We start from the raw sequence: 18,352 nt of genomic DNA, 5'->3' as shown, positions 1-18,352 counted from the left end.
GTAATGTAGTGTCAATTATTGTTCTGGGCAAAAACTATTTCCGGTGTTTTGCAGAATGTTTGTTCACTCAAACAAAGTGGTCTACCTCAGCAGTCTTTGTTTGCTTTCTGACTCAAAGCAAACAAACTCACAACAATCCAGACACAAGGTATGCACTTTTCTTGGGTTTTATAATCTTTATTGTTAGAATTTTAAGACAATCATAATACAACAAAAAGTTATTCAGTACAAAGGTACATCATCAAAATATATTAATAAACAATTAAACTAACATTATTTGTTTTAATTTAGATAAAATATGTACAGTAATGGTAAAACATGTTTTCAACCTTTGATACAAATCAAATGCAATAGCAGTTCACATATAACTTTCCCAACATTACCAAGGCTATAAATTGTGTCATATATATACTACCTCTTTTTGAACAGCCTTTAGTCATACTAAAAATTTCTAAAAACTAAAGTGAATGGCTACAAAACAAACTCAAAAGGCAACAAGTCTTGAGCATTGTTATAATGCAATAAAATTATTACATGTCAGTGTAATAAATCTGCACACCATGCATAGAGATCTTGCTAAAGGATCATCAGCTAAACATATGTGTTAAAGTGAGTTGGCTATAATTTGTAATAAAAATATTAAGTGAAGTGCATTGTTTAAAGTTTTTTTACATCCCAGTTTTCAGGTGCTCAGTTCAGTTATTTGTTCTCGAAATCAAAAATAGATTTGTAAGCTATTCTATTTTGTACAAAATATACTCAAAAACAGCAGCAGACGATAGAACTTGAATAAGACGGAAACTGACAATGCCTAAATAGGCGAAATTAATATTTCTGTTTTATATGAAATAATACACTGACGCTGATCGTCTGTTGCTCTTTTTAAGTATATTTTGTATATTTGATAAGTGTAGACAGATCCGTCGGTCACCACCCTGTCACACACGCTGATTTTTGTAGTCTGCTATGACATTATACTTGCTATTTTACTGTGTTTAATTTTGTCATTCAAACTTGGTTTTACCCAGTTGTATCCAATTAATTTAAAACAGGGAAATATCAAAAATTCCAATTCCGAAGACAAAACAAAAATGTTGACATGTGTTTTATGCTTACCTGGAAAATCACCACACCTGGCTGTGACATATTCACTTGAAGTTGCAGAAACCCGATTGCAAACCGGCCTCACTAAGCAAAACTTATTCCAGTCTATCTGTGGCAATAGTTGTGGTGCTTCTGGTGCTTGATCTATACCGTCTACACCTGGTGCAAGTGGAGAAAAAGATGGAAGCACAACAACTGGTGGAATTACATCAAATTTGAATGGCTGCAACATAAAGAGGTGTGAATTTGATAATGGAAAAAAGAACAAACAACAGATTACCCAATATGGGTACACCATCATGCTTTGTGTCACAGGATTTTTTTATTGCCAAGTTTGACAGCACTAAGCACCTGCTGCATCTATGTGCTGCTGGGACTAGTCAGGGAAATAATGTAACTTTCAGGTGAATATCTGCTAATGCAGGGGTGCACAACCTTTTTGCTATGACGGCCGCATAGTAGATTCTTATTTCACCAACGGCCGCCAATTTCATGCTTATTTTTGTTTTAAAATTACTGGTGTAAAGAAATTGGTTTATATCACACACAAATTTATATACCATCTAATAGCGCCAAAAAGGCCAGATTAATTTTCAGCGTGGTGCACAGATTGAGCTGCACAGCATGAAGATCAGTCTTAAGTGTTTATGATGTAATAATCTATATTGTAATGCTTGTGGTACCTGTTTTGTTTGCACACAATACGCGTACAAAAATCTGATGCGTACTAGGTTGGTAATACTCTTTTTAGTAAAACAAAAACTGTTTAGAGCAGTTTAAAAGTCAAAATGTTTCGCAAAAGAGTTTCGTTTCCATCATGGCCGCCAGTACATATATTTTAATAAACGTATGGCCGCAGGTTGTGCACCCTTGTGGTAATGTGCTTTTACAGACCAAAATACTAATGTATCCACATAAACTTACTGCAGAAGGGTCATTCACAAGAAGAGGGTCGTTCTCTGAAAAGAATCCCAGCAATTCAGATGAATAAAATGGGCAAGTCTAAAAATTTAAAGCACAAGTGTTCAAAAAACTTTCAAAGTGTATATGATTTTTGTTTTTGTAAAGGGTTTTGAACCCATGACACTTTATTTAGTGTACTCCTTCTGTATAAACTTTTCAAAGGCAATACTTTATGTGAAATTGCAACATAGTCTGTAAGTTAGATTTAAACTTACTCCTACTTGGAGGTAACACAGTCTTTCGAATTCCGACAACGTCATGCACCCAAGTGCAGGGTCTACACTCCACTGCTGGTTTCCCCTGCAGATATGAACACAAGTAAACAAAACATTACAAAGAACAACTTACTGACACCTGATTTATGTGACTAAGCTTAGCGATATAATAAGTGCCTAAAATGTTAAGTTGATTTTGACTAATTAAGGGCAGTAGATGTAAAAACCATTGTGTTTTTATTCAAATACATAAATTTATCAAGTTACAGTGAAGGGTTTGAACTGAAGTCACCAACTTTCTTCATTGAAAAACAATTAAAAAATGAATTAACGGACTGGCAATTAAAAAGATAGCTCGACAGCAGACTTATAGTGAGCACAAAGCATTTAGGCATTGTCCAATGAGGATAAAAACAAAACAGACAACAAGAAACGAAATGGTCCTGGATGCAAACAATATTCAAGCTTTTCCTCTAGTTAAGGTTGAAGCAATACTACTTTATTAAAAGTAAACTCAAAAAAATCCAAGCCTGACTTACAACTTCATCTTAAATTGTAATTGCGCGACACCAGAAAGAATGCCGTATTTTCAAATATATATATATGGTATTACCTGTTTACAATTTTCCATTACCTGCAGATTGACTTTTGGGGATTTACATATCTTGGACTTTTTGGATAATACTCTGGCTGATTACATTCAAACAGGCATGATGACTGCTTTGCATACCACCCTCCTGAACAAGCCACATTCCTCACTGATGGACCCGGCATCGGGCAGAAAAATACTGCAAAATTAAAATGAAGTTGGTAGCTTTTATCTTGAATGTGCTGTGTCATTATAGGAGCAATAGTAAGTTGATAAGAACAAAAACAATGTTCCTTCAAATCCCCTAAAAATATACCATGATATTAAATGAAAATAAATGTTTTATTTAAACAAGTTTGCATTACAACAGGGAGTCGAACTGTTTGTCATATCGGTTCAGGTTCGGTTTGGGTTCACTTTGTTTTGTTTTTAAGGGTTCGGGTTCGGTTCAGGTTTTTAAAAATGTATATTTTCGGGTTTTGTTCCGGTTAGGGCAAATTATCCGGTTTGCGGTTTTCAAACCGGTTTAAATTGTCATTCGTTTCAATTTAATTCTACCCATCCTCTACGGCCATATCACACTCCAAAAGAATTTTGCCTGTGGATTGTTAGTTTTGACCTGTCCCCTATAAGTGCTATCTCGTGTATTCTTCATTGAGCTGTTTTGAAAAAATCACAAAATCCAAAACAGACTGCATTTTTTTCTGGTTCAGTTCCGGTTCAGGTCTAACGCCAAACAAAATATGGGGTTCAACTCCGGTTCAGGTTTTTCGAAAATCGTTAATAGCGGTTCGGGTTTAATGAAATTAACTGCTCAAACCGGTTTGTGGGTTCAGTTTCGGTTCGACTCCCTGATTACAACACCTACCATCATATTTCACATTGAAACTTTGCACACCATCCCTGGCTTTTACAATGGAGTGTCTGTATGGTGAACTGATCACCACTTCTGCCTGTGCCAAGTTACCGCTAATCACATGTTGAGTGACAAAACGCTGTCTTCGCTTTTTCCTCTGTTGGATCTGTATGCAATTGGGTTGGTACCATTATTTAAGTTTCATGCAGCTTTTAGTAATAGTGACAAGTTGTGTGTGGTAGGTTTGTTATTTAACACAGTTGGTATAATAAGGCACCTATTTATATTAACTCTAGTTTTTATTATTGATACAAAATGATTTTCTGTTTAAACTATGGGAAACTTTGTTTGTTTTCCCACTGCACCCACTTGCAAAGTCTTGTTTCACTTACATTGGTTTTACAAAATTTACACAGAAATAATAACACAAGATTTGCCTGTATGAGTAATGCTCAAAATTTAACACCAAATATAAATGCTCTAATACAGATACGTGTGGCATAGTAGGCCTAAAACTTACCACAATTGATCCGTTTCCAAGCACTAAATTTGTGAAAACGTATCGAACTGATTGTTTTTTGGTAACCCTCAATTCCCATTTTGGCACACCATCACATGTTCTATGGTTTGGGTAACTGTAATTTCCACTCAAGTGTCGTGGAAGCATTATCTTGCATCCTGGTTGGTCTGCAATTATTTTATTGGCTAAAAAAGTAGTACTTAAAGCATTTTGCAGTTGAAATGCCAGTGTAGCAAAAGTTTTTTTTTTTTTTGAATACACAACAGTTATAAATTATTGCAATAAATCAAAAAATGCTTATGTATTTCCTTAATTAAAAAAATGAGTTTCTGGTTGTATTGTTGCTTTTAATTTTAGGTTTCAGCATTTGAACTGGTTAAAGTTTTTAGTGCAAATTTCATGGTTTTAACTGAATTAAATGTCAGGCACCAGTGAAAATTAGCCTTTTTAACAGCTGTAAATTCCTTGGAAATTAGCATATTGCCATGCATACCATTTTCCGACTATGTCAGGACCAAAAATAACACTGCAGCATTCAAATAAAATTTTTAAAACTTACTATTTTCTGGTCTCTTGTTTTTTTTAGCTGTTACAACCATCAGAACCACACAAATGACCAACACATAAACTGCATATCTCATATTGTCTTCTGAATGTCAATGTCAAGTTTTATTGTAATATGAAACTTCTGAAAATCTAGCGATATTATTCTCCAAAATAAGCTATACTAAAATATAATAAATATAATCATTTCTGTTTTCCGGAACTAACTCAATGCACAGGTTTTCATCCACTAATGTCTTAAAGTTTTGCAAAGTTAAAATTTTGTTCTGAGCAAAAACTATTTCCGGTGTTTTGCAGACTGTTTGTTCACTCAAACAAAGTGGTCTACCTCAGCAGTCTTTGTTTGCTTTCTGACTCAAAGCAAACAAACTCACAACAATCCAGACACAAGGTATGCTTGGGTTTTATAATCTTTATTGTTAGAATTTTAAGACAATCATAATACAACAAAAATGTATTCAGTACAAAGGTACATCATCAAAATATATTAATAAAAAATTAAACTAACATTATTTGTTTTAGTTTGCATTAAAATATGTACAGTAATGGTAAAAAATGTTTATAAGCTTGTGATACAAATCAAATACAATAGCAGCATCACAGATAACTTTACCAAGGCTATAAATTGTGTCATATATTTCTTCTTTTTAAATAGCCATTAGTCTTATTAAAAACTTCAAGAAACACAAGTAAAGTGCTATAAAACAAACATGACAAGTCTTGAGCATCGTTATAATGCATTAAATTTATTACATGTGAATGTAACAAATCTGCAGACCATGCATAGGGCTCTTGCCAAAGTGTCCTCAGCTAAACAAATGTGTTAAAGTGAGTTTATATTGTGTAAATAATTTGTAATAAAAACAAGTGATGTGAAATTTTTTTCAGTTCAAATTTTTTTCATCCTGGTTTCAATCATAGTTCAGTTTATTTATTGTTAAAACTTAGAAACAATTTTGTAAGTCATTCTTTTTTTTTTTGTTATTCAAACTTGGTTTTGCAAATTAAATTAAATACAAAACACTGTATCAAAAATTGCGAATTATGGATTGAAAACCAAATATCATGATAATGCACTCTTTAGTCTTTGAAAACAATTCTTACCTGGAAAGTCGCCACACTTGGCTGTGGCATATTCCTTGGAAGTTGGAGATGCTCGATTACAAACTGGTCTCACTAAGCAGAACTTGTCCCAGTCGATCTGTGGTGATACTGCTGCACCTGCCGCTATGGGTGGTTTGACTCTACCTTCTGCAACGCCTGGTCCAATTGGAGGAGGAGGTGGTTGAATAATAATCGGAGGAAGTAAAACAAATTTGATTGGCTGTAACACAAATGAGTATGTGTTTAAAAATCAACAAATAAACTCAACAGCATTTTGATCTTATTTTATTTGCAAAGAATTTTTTCAATCCAAATTTGCATCGACATTAACTTACTGCAGAAGGGTCATTCACAAGAAGAGGGTCGCTCTCTGAAAAGAATCCCAGCAATTCATTTGGAGAAAATGGACAAGTCTATAAATTAAAAGCACAAAGTGTAAAAAACTTACAAAGTTTTTGTGATTTAATTGTTTTTGTTTACAAGGTTGAATGCAGAAGGATTATTTAGTTTATTGATTCATGAATAAAATTAACATGAAATGTTTTTTGTAGTGTTGGTCAGGTAAACAAACATGAAATTGCAACATAGTCTGCATGTAGGATTTTAAACTCACCCCTTCTTGCAGGTAACACAGTCTTTCCAATTCCGACATTGTCATGCATCGAAGTGAAGGGTTAACGCTCCACTGCCGGTTCCCCCTGTGAATGTTAACACAAGTGAAATAAACATCACAAGGAACAATTTGTTTTTATCATTCAGTGCATAGGTTTACCTTTGATAGAAAACTTTTTACAAAAATTATGCGTAAAGTTTTTTCCTAAAACTCCCTGTAGAAATATTCTTGTTTTTTTTAATATGTTTTCACAGACTCCCAGGTACGCATTTGTGTTGCTACGATTTGCTTCATCCGGCGAAACAAACTCAACTCATTGGCGATTGACGAACCCAATGTTGGGAACCACTGATCCAGTGTAAATGTTCTAACCGTCAATTGATGTTTTAGTAAATCAACATCCCCTTTTATTCGTTGTTTTGCTATACATGATTTTAGCATTGTGTTACAACGCCCAAAATGTTGACGGTTTAGATCTGGTTCTTGCCAGTCAAATAATTTCAAAAAATATCTGTCACATTTTAATCTTTTCAGCAAACCCTCTTGTTTTGAAGGAGCCCAAACAGTTCCTAAAATTGGCAAATATGCCAAAGGTGAATCTCGTGCCTAAACCCGGCCCCAACTACAACTTGACTCGAAGTATTATTGTAATTACCACTTTGAAACTTCATTACCTGCAGGTTGACTCTTGAAAATGCATATATCTTGGACTTCTTGGATAATACTCGGGTTGATTACACTGGAAAAGACATGATGAATATTTTGCATTCCAACCTCTTGAACAAGCAACGTTCCTCACTGATGGACCAGGCATCGGGCAGAAAAACACTACAAAGGGAAATAAGGTTTGAAGTTTTAAAATGCGTTGCAAGCTTGTATTGATAAATTGATTGTTGAGCTTGTGTGAGGCCTAATCATGTGTTTAGGATCTGTGTCTGTAGTACGAATGTAAATTTATTTGTACATTGGAGAGACTAGTTAGGACTTAATTGCACTGAACAATCACCAAGCCGGAAATAGCTGCGCAACGTTGAGACGTTATGGGGCGCAAAAAAAGTGGAGGGCACAATTCGTTGGTCATGATTAAACGCGCTGCAGCTACACCGTATTATAAAGCATTGAACTTGAATTTGACATTACTAAAATATTAAATAGGTTTTAAACTAATGTACTTGTGTTTTATTTCTTGAAGTGTTCCCTTAAATTACTTACTCGAGAGTTTATTTCAACTAAAAGTTATTCAATAGAAATAAAAATTGAACACTTTAAAATGTTACATTGTTTGTTTGGGTGGACGGGCAACGCCTGAATGCGCTATTCTCACAATAAGCCCGTCGTCGAGCTGCCTGTTTTATTGCGGCTTCAATTATTGTAGTTTAGATCTCAATTTAGTAAACCCGTCAGGAACCACCGGGTTTCTTGCTCAGGAAAACATAAACGACCGAGATGGAATTATAACCACAAGCTTGTGAACACAAAGTGGGGCGGTAACCACTCGGCCATCTTGGTGTTAGTTGAAAAAAGTCTTACTTTGAGTTTTAACCAAGACCACAGAACCTACCGTCATATTTTGTGTAGAAACTTCGCACAGCGCCCATAGCTTTAACGATGCTAAACTTGTAAGGTGACTCAATCACCGCTTCAGCCTGCGTCATATTACCGCTGATCACGTGACGTGTGACGTAAGGCTGTCTTGCCCATTTCTTCTGTTGGATCTGTGAAGGAAGAAAATAGTTAATTAGCAGAAAGTTTGTACGGTTGGTAACTGGGTCGGAACAGGTGACAAACAACATATTTTGAAAGTGATAGTATCTGCTTTGGGGCAGATCCTTCGTTGATAACATTTAGACAAACGCTGTAAAAGTCAGGTTTAACACACATAATTCTGCAACCTGCATGCAACACAAGTTGCAGACATGATAAAAAAATTTGCAGAAAGTGCACACCGTTTCGATCTATTAGGACTCGTCAGTTCCTATTACTTCCACTGTGGTGCCATGGTCCGTGGACTTTACACAAGCGACAAGCCAATATCTCCTTCAATGAAATGACAAATTCTAAGTTCAGTAAAGCAGAGTGTTTTAGGCCTACTGAAAGTAAATTAAACAGAACTCTTTTTCACTCAACTGGCAAGTTTGAACCCCATTCGGGTTAGACTACATTTTTTCAACCTAATTATTTCTCTTATTTTTATCGCCAAATGCATCTTGAATAGCTGCCGGCGATTCGTCATTCCGAGCGTACCTATTTAATCGTGCTCCATGGCATTGGCATATATACCAATGGTTTGTGGTTTAGCGTTTCGTTCTATGCGGCAAGCCCTTGTAAAGAGTTGCAAGTCTGGTCCAAAGGAAACCAGATCTTCACACCAATTTTAAACTGTTCTGTGTAAACCGGTGTTTCGATCTATATTTCGCTATCATGCCAAAGTTAAAATCCTTACAACTTTTTGTTACTTATTAAAAACTTTCTCAAGCTTGCATGTGGCAGCATTTCAGGCATAGTTTGCTTTATGTTACACCAGTGGTTGACCCACCGTGGTATTTAAGTAAAAAAAAGTTTGATCGATCAATCTAAAACCGTTTTTGCGAAATTCGCATAAAAACCCTATCTGTACACGTAAGTGACCTTTTTGGTGCCTTAACCTCAAGCCACCAACACTTAGCTAACCTCACACAACATCATAGAGGGGTGGAAAGTTTTCACGACTAAATGGGCTGGTTTTCGGCAAAAAATTACGGTTTGCCTTTCCGCGGGCTTTCCAAAGACTCTTCTGTTGGTATTTCAAAAAAAAATGATGTAATTTGGAAAATAATCAGCTGTGAGCGGAAAAACTTCGGCTCGCTTTAAATTTTTGGCGGTTTTATAATTATAGTTTTAAAATTATAGTCGGACGTTTTGTAAACATGACTGTTGTCATACAAAGCCCCGTACCACTTGACTTGGTGCATTTCAACTTACCACCAACGATCCGCTACCAAGATTCATGTTTGTGAAAACATATCGAACCGATTGTTTCTTGTGGACTCGAAGTTCCCAACTTGGCACACCGTCACAAGCTCTGTGGTTGGGATAACTGTAATTTCCACTAATTCGTCGTGGAAGTAATATCTTGCATTCTGATCGACCTGAAACAATTTCAACAATTTAATCCAAGTAATGCTTTCTGTTCAAGACTCCTTTGAAAACGCCGGCCCACTTCGCCACCTTTCCTGTATATTACGAAATTTTATAACGTTTGTTGGTTTAGCATCCTCGCAGCTCTGGGTATGAAGCCCAGTTATCACCCACAAAACGACACAACTTATCCTAAAATACACTATGTATAACTTATTTAAATACGGATTTCGTTTCAAAACTGAGCAAATAAGTATCGTTGTGCTTGTTCCAACAAATGTAGCTCACTGTCAATGTGTTTACATCATACCGAATTGTTTATCATTGGATTTAGAAAGGATGTTGAACAAAAACATTTTTGGACTATTTCGATTTTACAAAATGCATGCACTGACTTTTGTTACATTGCACCAACAAACAGTGCCTCTTCTGTAACAAATCCTGATTTTGATGGCTGCGGAATAGTTTACATTTAAAGGTGGTAAAAAAGTAAGCATTATAAACTTGATTTTTATTCTTTAACCGAAAATAAATACAAAATCTTACCGATGGGAAGATGACAGTAGAGTGCGAACAGCGCGAGTGACAGCAAAGTTTTGAGAAACATTGTTGCGTGTTTACAAACAAAAACAAAAGTTGCTGCGAAACATAAACGAAGATCAAAGCGTGGAGGAAATTAAAACACTTGAAATTCTCGGTAGTTGACCTACAAGTTCAAACTGCTCGTGGCGGATTTGCTTGAAGTGGTTACGGATATAATTAATATCGAAACTATCGACAATTTCCCTGGTGCAGTGGCAGGTCAATTTCCGATCTTCTGTCTAATTATTTAATTAGTAATAACGTCGAACTCCTGTAATTTTCTTGGTAAATGTTCTAGTTTCACTTTCTATTTACCCTAAAGTGTTTTTACGTTATGGCAAAGAAAAATCTGTGTAAAAATGTAAAATCATTGAGAGTCCGCACATTGCAAGTTGCCCCTCATGAACAAAAGTGTTTGGTATCTTCTTACGCTTTCCAATATTTCAACATTCCGGTACCGCGCACTTCAATTTGTTGCAATGCTATAACTTGTTGGAATGTGTTTCAACATTTTTGTGTATTCAACTGCAAGGCTTAAACTACACGGCTTTAAAATTGCCCTGAATCATGCACTGCTTAATGGCGGGCGTTTTTTTTTTGTCAAAGTTATCGACATTTGTAGGCTACGTATCTCCGTTGGCTACATCGGTAATATTAAATCACATAATAATACATTTACTGATCAATTCCAATACAAAACTGACCCCATCTAATACTAATCATCGTACTTCAAATATTTTAAACCCTAAAATATCACCTGAACGCAACCTCAGTAATATTAGGCTCAACCTAACCTTCCGAATTCACCAAGGCTTCAGCAAATCTTGGGGATCTGATCTGTAAATTGCCGGTGTCGCTTCGAGAGCTTTATAAATCGCCTCCAATCGCTCGAGGGCATCTTTACGCTTCGTTGCCCCAAATATCGCCAGTCACTTTCACCAGACCAAGGTAATTGATTTGAAGTGAAAGTTAACTATAGCAGTGATTCTGACTCAGCTTAAAAACTGTTTGATTATTTTTAGACTTAAATTAAATGAGAAAAGATTCTAACGTCAGCAGACTAAAAGTTTGTGTTTGTTTCGAGCGTTCAAATGTCAAAACAATGTTTGTGTCTGTACGGGTTGTAAAGGAACAGATTTGTAGCAAATCTGCGATGGTTTGATTCTGGTGGAACTGTGACAACGACTTTTTTATGTTAAAAACGAAGTTTTGTTTATGAAATTGTTATTGCTTTCAACATAAAAGTGTGTTAAATTAATCACAAAACTAATTTTAAGATCACTATGATACTGCGTTTACCAACAAGTAGGCTACCGCCCGGGGCCCTTCACATGTACTGCAGATGCAGTTTGTAGTAATTTTACTACACAGATCACGTTGTGGACTCGCTTAAGTTGTACCTTTTCAACTTTTAACCAACCAAGTGTTATTCTCAACAAATATATCCTAAAAGTCAACAGAAGCTCATATGTTATGCACTGTATAGTTCTTGGACGCTTCAGGTTGTGCCTGTTCAACTCTTTAACCAAGTGTTTTTTCTTAGCAAATATGAAAGTGAAGCCTATGCACTGTACATAATACTTAATGGATGTATGTTTATAGGTTCCACAATGTTGGTTAATTGTCCAACCATAGTTTGTTGATATCTGTATTACGTCACCGATCACGTGATGGGTTTTGCACTGTGTCGTCTCCGTCATTGTATCGTGGTTGTTGCTTTACTTCAAATCGTCATTTTTATCGTTTTCTTCAAACCTGGTGCAAAGAATGTAAGAAAGAAACGCATTTTGATGACAGGTGAAACACTCGACTACAGGTATGTGTTGTCAATCATAAGCAGCAGGTGTCTATTGTTAACAACCGGTTGTGGAATGTCTTTGTTGTGTCTTTCCGCCAGTTGAAAGAATAAAACAGTCTTTGTAGCGTACACTGTTACCGCTGATAGGTATAAGGTTAAAACTGTGGCACTGAAATCTTGTGCACAAGTAAACAGAAACGAAATTGTCTGGAGCAATTAAACTAGGGTGTAGCTTCTTGGCGATGGTATTGTAATTTTATTTACAGAACTATACAACAAGATTTTTGTTTTTACAGCGGCCAGTACAGGATTGTCCGTTTCTACAAGTCCGACGGAATCCCAGAGGATTACGAATTTAATGTGAGTAGCTGAAATTGTGCAATATCATGCAATCGTCTTTATGTTAAACTATAAACAGACAAGCCAAACGGATTTAAGTAAATCATTCTCCACTTTGAATTATATTGCACATTACGTAAATAAAGCATATGAAAAATAAACTAGACAAAAACCGCAAAAAAATATAGCCTAGTCGTTAACCGCTTTCTCTGTTCAGGACATCAGTCTTGCCACCCAATGCAGCGTCAACCATCTTCACCACTTGGTGGAGCTGTTGGAACGATGGGACGGACCCGTATCTTGTTCAGTGTTTGCGCCGAACGTGGTGAGGATCTTGTTTGCAGTTTATCTCATTCGCGTCCAAACCTGCCCAACAATTGTGTCCTCTATAGTTTGAGCTTTATAACGTGTCTGACTCGCATAATGCTAAAGCTATACCCTGCGAAACAATCTGACATCTTCAGCTCCAGATAAGCTCCCGTTGTGGGTTCGAATCGCAGCGCAAACTATGTTTATCTGAAGCCTGTGTATTGCCATTTGGGAATGATCGGTTTGATCCAGTATTACGCCTGGCCTTCTGTGACTTATCTTTTTCAAAAGAAATTCTAAACTTATTTAGAATTTGTGAGTTAAATTTATTTCACAGGATGCGAGTTACACAGACGATTCGATCACCATGTTGCGTCGGTGCTTCCCAAAAATAAGAAAACACGTGACCTTCCATCTTGTTTATCCGTCGGAACAACTTGGAGACCTGGCTTTGGTAAGGGGGCGTTTAATTACACAAGATGTAGTTTATCTGTATCCGCTGTCGATTGCACCGTAAACACACAAAAATGTCAGACTTCATAATTTACATTGTCTTCTTGTCGTGTGTGTGGAAATTAACTCAAATAAACGTAGTTGGCATGCACTGATGACCGTTTGTTTTCAGAATAGTTAGCGAACTTACTGAGTAGCCTACACACTGTATGTTTCAGTGACCACAGGTTTTATCTTTGCATCACTTTAACTTGTCTGTAACGCAATGAATGCAAATGAATGGCCTTATTCTTTCAAGGTCATATCATTGACAATCTTGTCACATTTTTAGACTGCAATGTGCTATTAGTTATTAGTTAACAGGCAAAAGAAATATCAAAACTCCCCAATACGACATTGTTCGACTGTGCATATCACAACAACCGCCGTATTTGACTTAAACCTTAATGTTTTCTGTATAGGTGGGCTCATGGCTGGATCTTTCCTGTGAAGAACTCCTTGAGCGGCTGCAGAATTACGGATACCAGAATTATGACGTCGGTATTTCGTTTCCACACAATGTACTGAGGAACGCAGCAAGAAGAGGCGTTATCACCCAGTATGTGCTGTTAGTTGGTACGTACCATACCTCGGTCATGTGAAACGTTTATATCAGCGAACTTGGTGTTTTTCGTTTTGGTTTCTCTTCTGATTGTAACCGAAACTATGAAAGAACACCAAACTGTGATTTTGTGTTTATTTCAATTCTCTTTTGATCATTTTTGTGTTGTGAGTGTTTGGGATATTTTTGATGTTTACAATAGTTTACGCTTTATGGATCAGTAGTAAAATGCACATGTATGATTGAATAGACAAAATGCGGGTGGCGACATTGTATTTTGGAACTTGGAGTGGCAGTTTATAGATTCAATGTTTGTGGGTCTTGCGATTTTAAGAGTGTAATAAGTCTACTCTAGATAGTACAACCGCTAGGCAAAATGGTTTTTTTTCTGTTTGTACAGTAAAACACACGCAAAATACAACCAATATCTGTATGAGATAAAGTACTATATATAATGCTACTGTTCACCTGCAAATTGTAATTTAATTTGTCATTCAGAAGGGCAATGACTTTTACATTTTATTAACTTGGTGACTAAATGGTCATTGAACCTTTATGTCGTTGTTAACGTGGGTGTATTACTATGTGGGTATATCCATATTATGTGGGTGTATCCACATCTTTTCTATTCTTAGGTGATTAACTATGTTTGTGGGCCGAGAAAAGTATCACATCACCTCGCCTAGCTTAAAGGAAAAGTATCACATCACCTCGCCTAGCTTAAAGTTTTGGCGATACTTGTCACTTTTCCGCCTCAAGCTGTTCTATGCATCTAAAAATTGTTTCGATTCCAACTTTGGAAATACTTGGTGCAGCTTAAGATACAAAAATATTCCGGTTTGCTTTTTATATCCAGTAGGAACGAAATCCGGTATTTCCAATATACGCGCAGCTAATTTTGCGTTAAGTTGCACAAATATAACTTACATTGGAAAAAAACAAAATCGAAATGTTTAGCTTCAAGTTTATGTAGAAGCTTCCGAAGTCGTCAAAGCTTAGGATCCGATCGTCACTTAAATATAGTGATCCTTTATAAAGTCATAACTTCTACAGACATTGACGTCATGCCTAACACCGGATTACGTCATCAATTCGCCGAATTCGCCCGCCGCCGTAATCTTTTCGACCAATCAGTAACCGACACGTCAGCATACGTGCTACCTGTGTTTGAAGTATTGGAAGGTTTGCCATTCCCTGAGAAGAAAAGCGATGTCCTGTCTGGGGTAAATGACCTCATTATTATCATTGTGACGTCGCAGTCTGTGGGTGTGGCGTCATGACTCAGCGATATTGTTGTTGCGTCATCGCTTTGTCGCAAACAGACAAAATGTTGGCGGTCAGTGGTACTTGTTTTTAAAACATTTTGACATTATCAATTATGTTGAATCATTGACTCGTAAATATTTGGAACAACATTTAAAATAGAATTAATTTGGCCTTGAGCTATACAATGAAACGTCACTTTATGTTGCTGCTGCTGTGATTGCCATTTACAGAATGCTAAGAGTTTATCCTCATATTTTCAGGTTCGCAAGGGAACGATCCGTCCTTTCCACAACGAGACATGTTGGTGGTGTCACAAAGCTGAAGACTTCGATCGATGGAAAACTGCTCCACAGGTTCGTTGTCGGTCTGGAAATCTATATCTGAAAGTTCTCATAATGACCACTGCGCTGTCTTGTATATACGCAACGAATACGTGCAAATGTTTCAACAACCTCTATTGTCATTAACAAACGTCATTTTGTTGCTATTTCAGATTGTTGAAGCCTTTGCATTAAAAAAAGATTGCATGCAAAATCTCTGGCAGTTTTGTTAATGACCAAACGGCTCTTCATTCGGTGTGCATGGTCTTCCTAAACCACTTCTCTCACAAAATAAGCTTTCCATTAAAACAGTACAATGCATTGTAAATGCGTATAGTAGTGAGAAACATAACAACAAGTTTAAAACTTGTAGTGTCGCATGTCGAAAAGTGTTCATAGTTTTCGAATCCGAAACATTAAAAACAAACTAAGACCATATAAAACTGGTATTGCTCGAATCCCTCTGCATTTGAGAGCACAATTCCTTAGCTCAACATCGGCGGTTTTACCAGTTTTATCTTTTTCCACCAGCGCTTGTAACAAGTTGATTGTTGTAGAGTTCAGAGTTGGAAGTTGCGTTTGAGGCTGTTTGGGACAAAAGCTGGGAACCTTTCTACATCGCGAGGAGGGACGTCCCCATGTTTGATGAAAGATTCAAGCAATACGGGTTCGATCGAATACAACAGGTAACACTTGGTCAGCATAATATGAGCGTAACTTTGTTCCAAATTCTACAGTGTGCAGGTTGCAAACTTTTGAATATTTGGCAAACGTTAATTCACTATTTCATGTCCAAGCTAGGCTGTGTGATCGAAATCTCTGTTGGGCCTGTTAAAACTTAGTTCTGTACACAAATAAATGTAAACTAATTCACTTAATACTCAAGCAGGCTCCAAACAGATTTATGTACTGTTCTATTAGCTTATCAGCTGTAAACGCATGGAACGAAAAGAAAGACTGGTGTAACATAGCTTGTTGCTGAATGAATCCTTTGTCCTAACATAGTCGACACTTGTTTCGTCACAGATATGTGAAATGCACGTGGCAGGTTACAAGTTCGCTGTTCTCAACAACGCGTTTTTAACTCATCACGGCTGGAAGTTTGCGGGAAAGTTTTACGCCAACAAAGATGTCGACAACGCTCAGAACTGGGTTCTCTTCAATTATCACTTCAAGGTGAGATCACGGCATGGAAGCTTATTCATCAGTGCAGCAAAGTCAGGTCCTGGTTTCGGGCTTAAGTGGAAATAAAATGGGCTTGATTCGGGCCTGACTTGAAACTTGGACAAATTGCCATCTCAGATTGCGTTGGTAAAACAAACTGTAAGGTCGATTCGGATTATTTTGCTGTGGCTCCAGGAAATTTGTTCTAAATTTAATTGTAGCACATCATGTACAGTAGCAGTGTTGTAAGTCGGCTTTGAGTTCGAGAAGCCCTAGTAAAAGAGGCGTGATTCAGCTTAACTTTACACTTGGACACATTTATGCCCTAATTATTTAAATAGCTTTGGAAAATCTAACTTTCACGCCCATTTTGCGCTTGAGTCGATTCATCGCACATTTATGAATAGAGCAAATTGTATCGGATGACAGCTCAGACTGTTCAAATAAAACGGTTTGGGCTCGACTTGAAACTTAGCCAAGTTTATGTCCTAATATTACGTTGGTAAAACCTTTAGGCCTAAGTCGGGCTGTATGTTTTAAATCTGGTTTAAACCATATAGCCTATGTTTCGGACTTGTACACTACACATTTCGGTTTGAATTTGTTATAACTCTGATGTACTTAAAAAGGGACTCCTCTAAAATACGCAATCTACGCAAGCTACTAAAAAAACTAACTAAGATGTTTTCGGTTAGGGCTTTTAGGGTCTGGGTGAGGGTTTGTAATAAAAATAACTTTATAATTTAATCTCAGATACCTTTTGGGCCTAATTTTCTTACAAGTGATGCGGTACCATACGGTGTTTAGTACCACTCTCAACACATATGTGAATATTAAGTCTAAACTGGGCATCTAAAACTAAATTATAGTGTTATTTTTATTATAAACCCTCACCCAGACCCTAAAAGCCCTAACCGTCAACATTTTTAAAAGTTGCATACGTTTTATAAGTAGATTGCGTAGATTGCGTATTTTAGAGGAGCCACTTGCAAAGTATTTCTACCTCTGTAAAGAAACTTGTAAACAACTATTCTAATACGTATAGATGTATTTCATTGAGACAACATCTAAATTCATTTCGACAAACGTATTCTGTTTTAGATTTGACCGCGCATATAGATCATAGCTCGTCGGCGTCTTTATATAAAATTTTACAATGGCAGAGGTCTACAAAAAGCTTTCCGAATCAAGAAAAATAAAATAAAATTGCTAGCATCACAGTTTTTGTCAAAATTTTACCTGAACACAAATTTCCTCAATCAAAGTTCACAATGGACTTCACAGTAACAAAAAAGCGAAGTAAAAACAAACAGCTATGTCTGCAGATTTTGTCTATTTCTATTAAACAGTCAAATATAGTGGGCTGTATGGTAGAACTCCGACAAAATGACTCAAAATCCAAGACTTGTTGCCGTTTAACAATGATTTGCAGAGCGGATCAATTTCTTTTGTTTCACCTCAGAAAGTTTTTCAGCATATTTGTTTTCAGGACGACCTGCAGAAGAAGTACAACACCAACCGTACTTGCTCGCCCATCGAACAATGGAACCCACGTGGAAAAAAGTAAGTTTTCATTTTTCACGTTCAAACTGATCGCGATCTAAAATTAACTTGCCTACGTCACAGGGGGATGCCCCGAGCTGGTCGAAGTCAAGTTTCGAACCGTATCCAAGGAAACAAGCGCCAAGTCGCTGGAGCGAAACTCACCGCGCGGTTGTCATGGGAACCTCAATAGTGACGTGGCAGATCAAAAATCGAATCTGTTTACGCAAAGTTTTGTTAGGAAATAAAATAAGTTCGTTCTTAATCGGCTGTCAATATGTAGCAAGTTAATGCAGCCCGTGGCAAAAAAATACAAGATTTATGTTGCATTGA

At 36.7% G+C, this 18,352-nt stretch overlaps 3 protein-coding genes across 4 annotated transcripts; 1 reads left to right on the top strand and 2 right to left on the bottom strand.

Moving 5' to 3' along the window:
• Nucleotides 1–151: 151 nt before the first annotated feature.
• On the bottom strand, nt 152–4,964 carry LOC145229393 (uncharacterized). Its single transcript, XM_080094726.1, has 8 exons — nt 4,807–4,964; nt 4,248–4,414; nt 3,740–3,893; nt 2,917–3,070; nt 2,283–2,367; nt 2,029–2,106; nt 1,117–1,327; nt 152–591 (listed from the first exon to the last, which is right to left on the bottom strand). Exons 1-8 carry the CDS (start codon nt 4,886–4,888, stop codon nt 512–514), a joined length of 1,011 nt encoding a protein of 336 aa, XP_079950852.1. The 5' UTR covers nt 4,889–4,964; the 3' UTR covers nt 152–511.
• Nucleotides 4,965–5,208: 244 nt separating this feature from the next.
• On the bottom strand, nt 5,209–10,999 carry LOC145229408 (uncharacterized). The gene is made up of 8 exons (XM_080094749.1): nt 10,192–10,999; nt 9,490–9,656; nt 8,090–8,243; nt 7,203–7,356; nt 6,529–6,613; nt 6,251–6,328; nt 5,916–6,135; nt 5,209–5,621 (listed from the first exon to the last, which is right to left on the bottom strand). The coding sequence occupies exons 1-8, from the start codon at nt 10,250–10,252 to the stop codon at nt 5,542–5,544; spliced, it is 999 nt and encodes a 332-aa protein (XP_079950875.1). The 5' UTR covers nt 10,253–10,999; the 3' UTR covers nt 5,209–5,541.
• Nucleotides 7,314–18,284, top strand: LOC145229378 (beta-1,4-glucuronyltransferase 1-like). Of its 2 annotated transcripts, XM_080094709.1 has the most exons (12): nt 7,314–7,373; nt 11,830–12,043; nt 12,322–12,385; nt 12,582–12,689; nt 13,011–13,127; nt 13,588–13,741; nt 14,781–14,950; nt 15,254–15,346; nt 15,871–15,999; nt 16,340–16,489; nt 17,967–18,040; nt 18,104–18,284. In XM_080094709.1, exons 2-12 carry the CDS (start codon nt 11,898–11,900, stop codon nt 18,210–18,212), a joined length of 1,314 nt encoding a protein of 437 aa, XP_079950835.1. In that variant the 5' UTR covers nt 7,314–7,373; nt 11,830–11,897; the 3' UTR covers nt 18,213–18,284. The 2 variants fall into 2 exon arrangements, with proteins under 2 accessions (XP_079950835.1, XP_079950841.1); XM_080094715.1 differs by lacking the exon at nt 7,314–7,373 and having other exon boundaries at nt 11,447–12,043.
• Nucleotides 18,285–18,352: the final 68 nt, after the last annotated feature.

Source organism: Phallusia mammillata, chromosome 1, assembly GCF_965637545.1.
Source record: "Phallusia mammillata chromosome 1, kaPhaMamm4.hap1.1, whole genome shotgun sequence".
Taxonomy (NCBI): Eukaryota; Metazoa; Chordata; class Ascidiacea; order Phlebobranchia; family Ascidiidae; genus Phallusia; species Phallusia mammillata.
This window is presented reverse-complemented; position numbering and strand designations above follow the sequence as displayed.

What these genes read in the sequence shown, in the direction of transcription:
- LOC145229393 (XM_080094726.1), bottom strand. Translation starts at nt 4,888, where the DNA reads ATGAGATATGCAGTTTATGTGTTGGTCATTTGTGTGGTTCTGATGGTT. An exon ending in AAACAAGAGACCAGAAAATA is followed by an intron (nt 4,415 to 4,806) that starts GTAAGTTTTAAA and finishes AAATAATTGCAG; the next exon opens with ACCAACCAGGATGCAAGATA. An exon ending in CCCCAAAAGTCAATCTGCAG is followed by an intron (nt 2,368 to 2,916) that starts GTAATGGAAAAT and finishes TCATATCTGCAG; the next exon opens with GGGAAACCAGCAGTGGAGTG.
- LOC145229408 (XM_080094749.1), bottom strand. Translation starts at nt 10,252, where the DNA reads ATGTTTCTCAAAACTTTGCTGTCACTCGCGCTGTTCGCACTCTACTGT. An exon ending in TTTCTACACAAAATATGACG is followed by an intron (nt 7,357 to 8,089) that starts GTAGGTTCTGTG and finishes TTCCCTTTGTAG; the next exon opens with TGTTTTTCTGCCCGATGCCT. An exon ending in TTGTGAATGACCCTTCTGCA is followed by an intron (nt 6,136 to 6,250) that starts GTAAGTTAATGT and finishes TTTGTGTTACAG; the next exon opens with CCAATCAAATTTGTTTTACT.
- LOC145229378 (XM_080094709.1), top strand. Translation starts at nt 11,898, where the DNA reads ATGGGTTTTGCACTGTGTCGTCTCCGTCATTGTATCGTGGTTGTTGCT. An exon ending in TCTTCAATTATCACTTCAAG is followed by an intron (nt 16,490 to 17,966) that starts GTGAGATCACGG and finishes ATTTGTTTTCAG; the next exon opens with GACGACCTGCAGAAGAAGTA. An exon ending in TGGAACCCACGTGGAAAAAA is followed by an intron (nt 18,041 to 18,103) that starts GTAAGTTTTCAT and finishes CCTACGTCACAG; the next exon opens with GGGGATGCCCCGAGCTGGTC.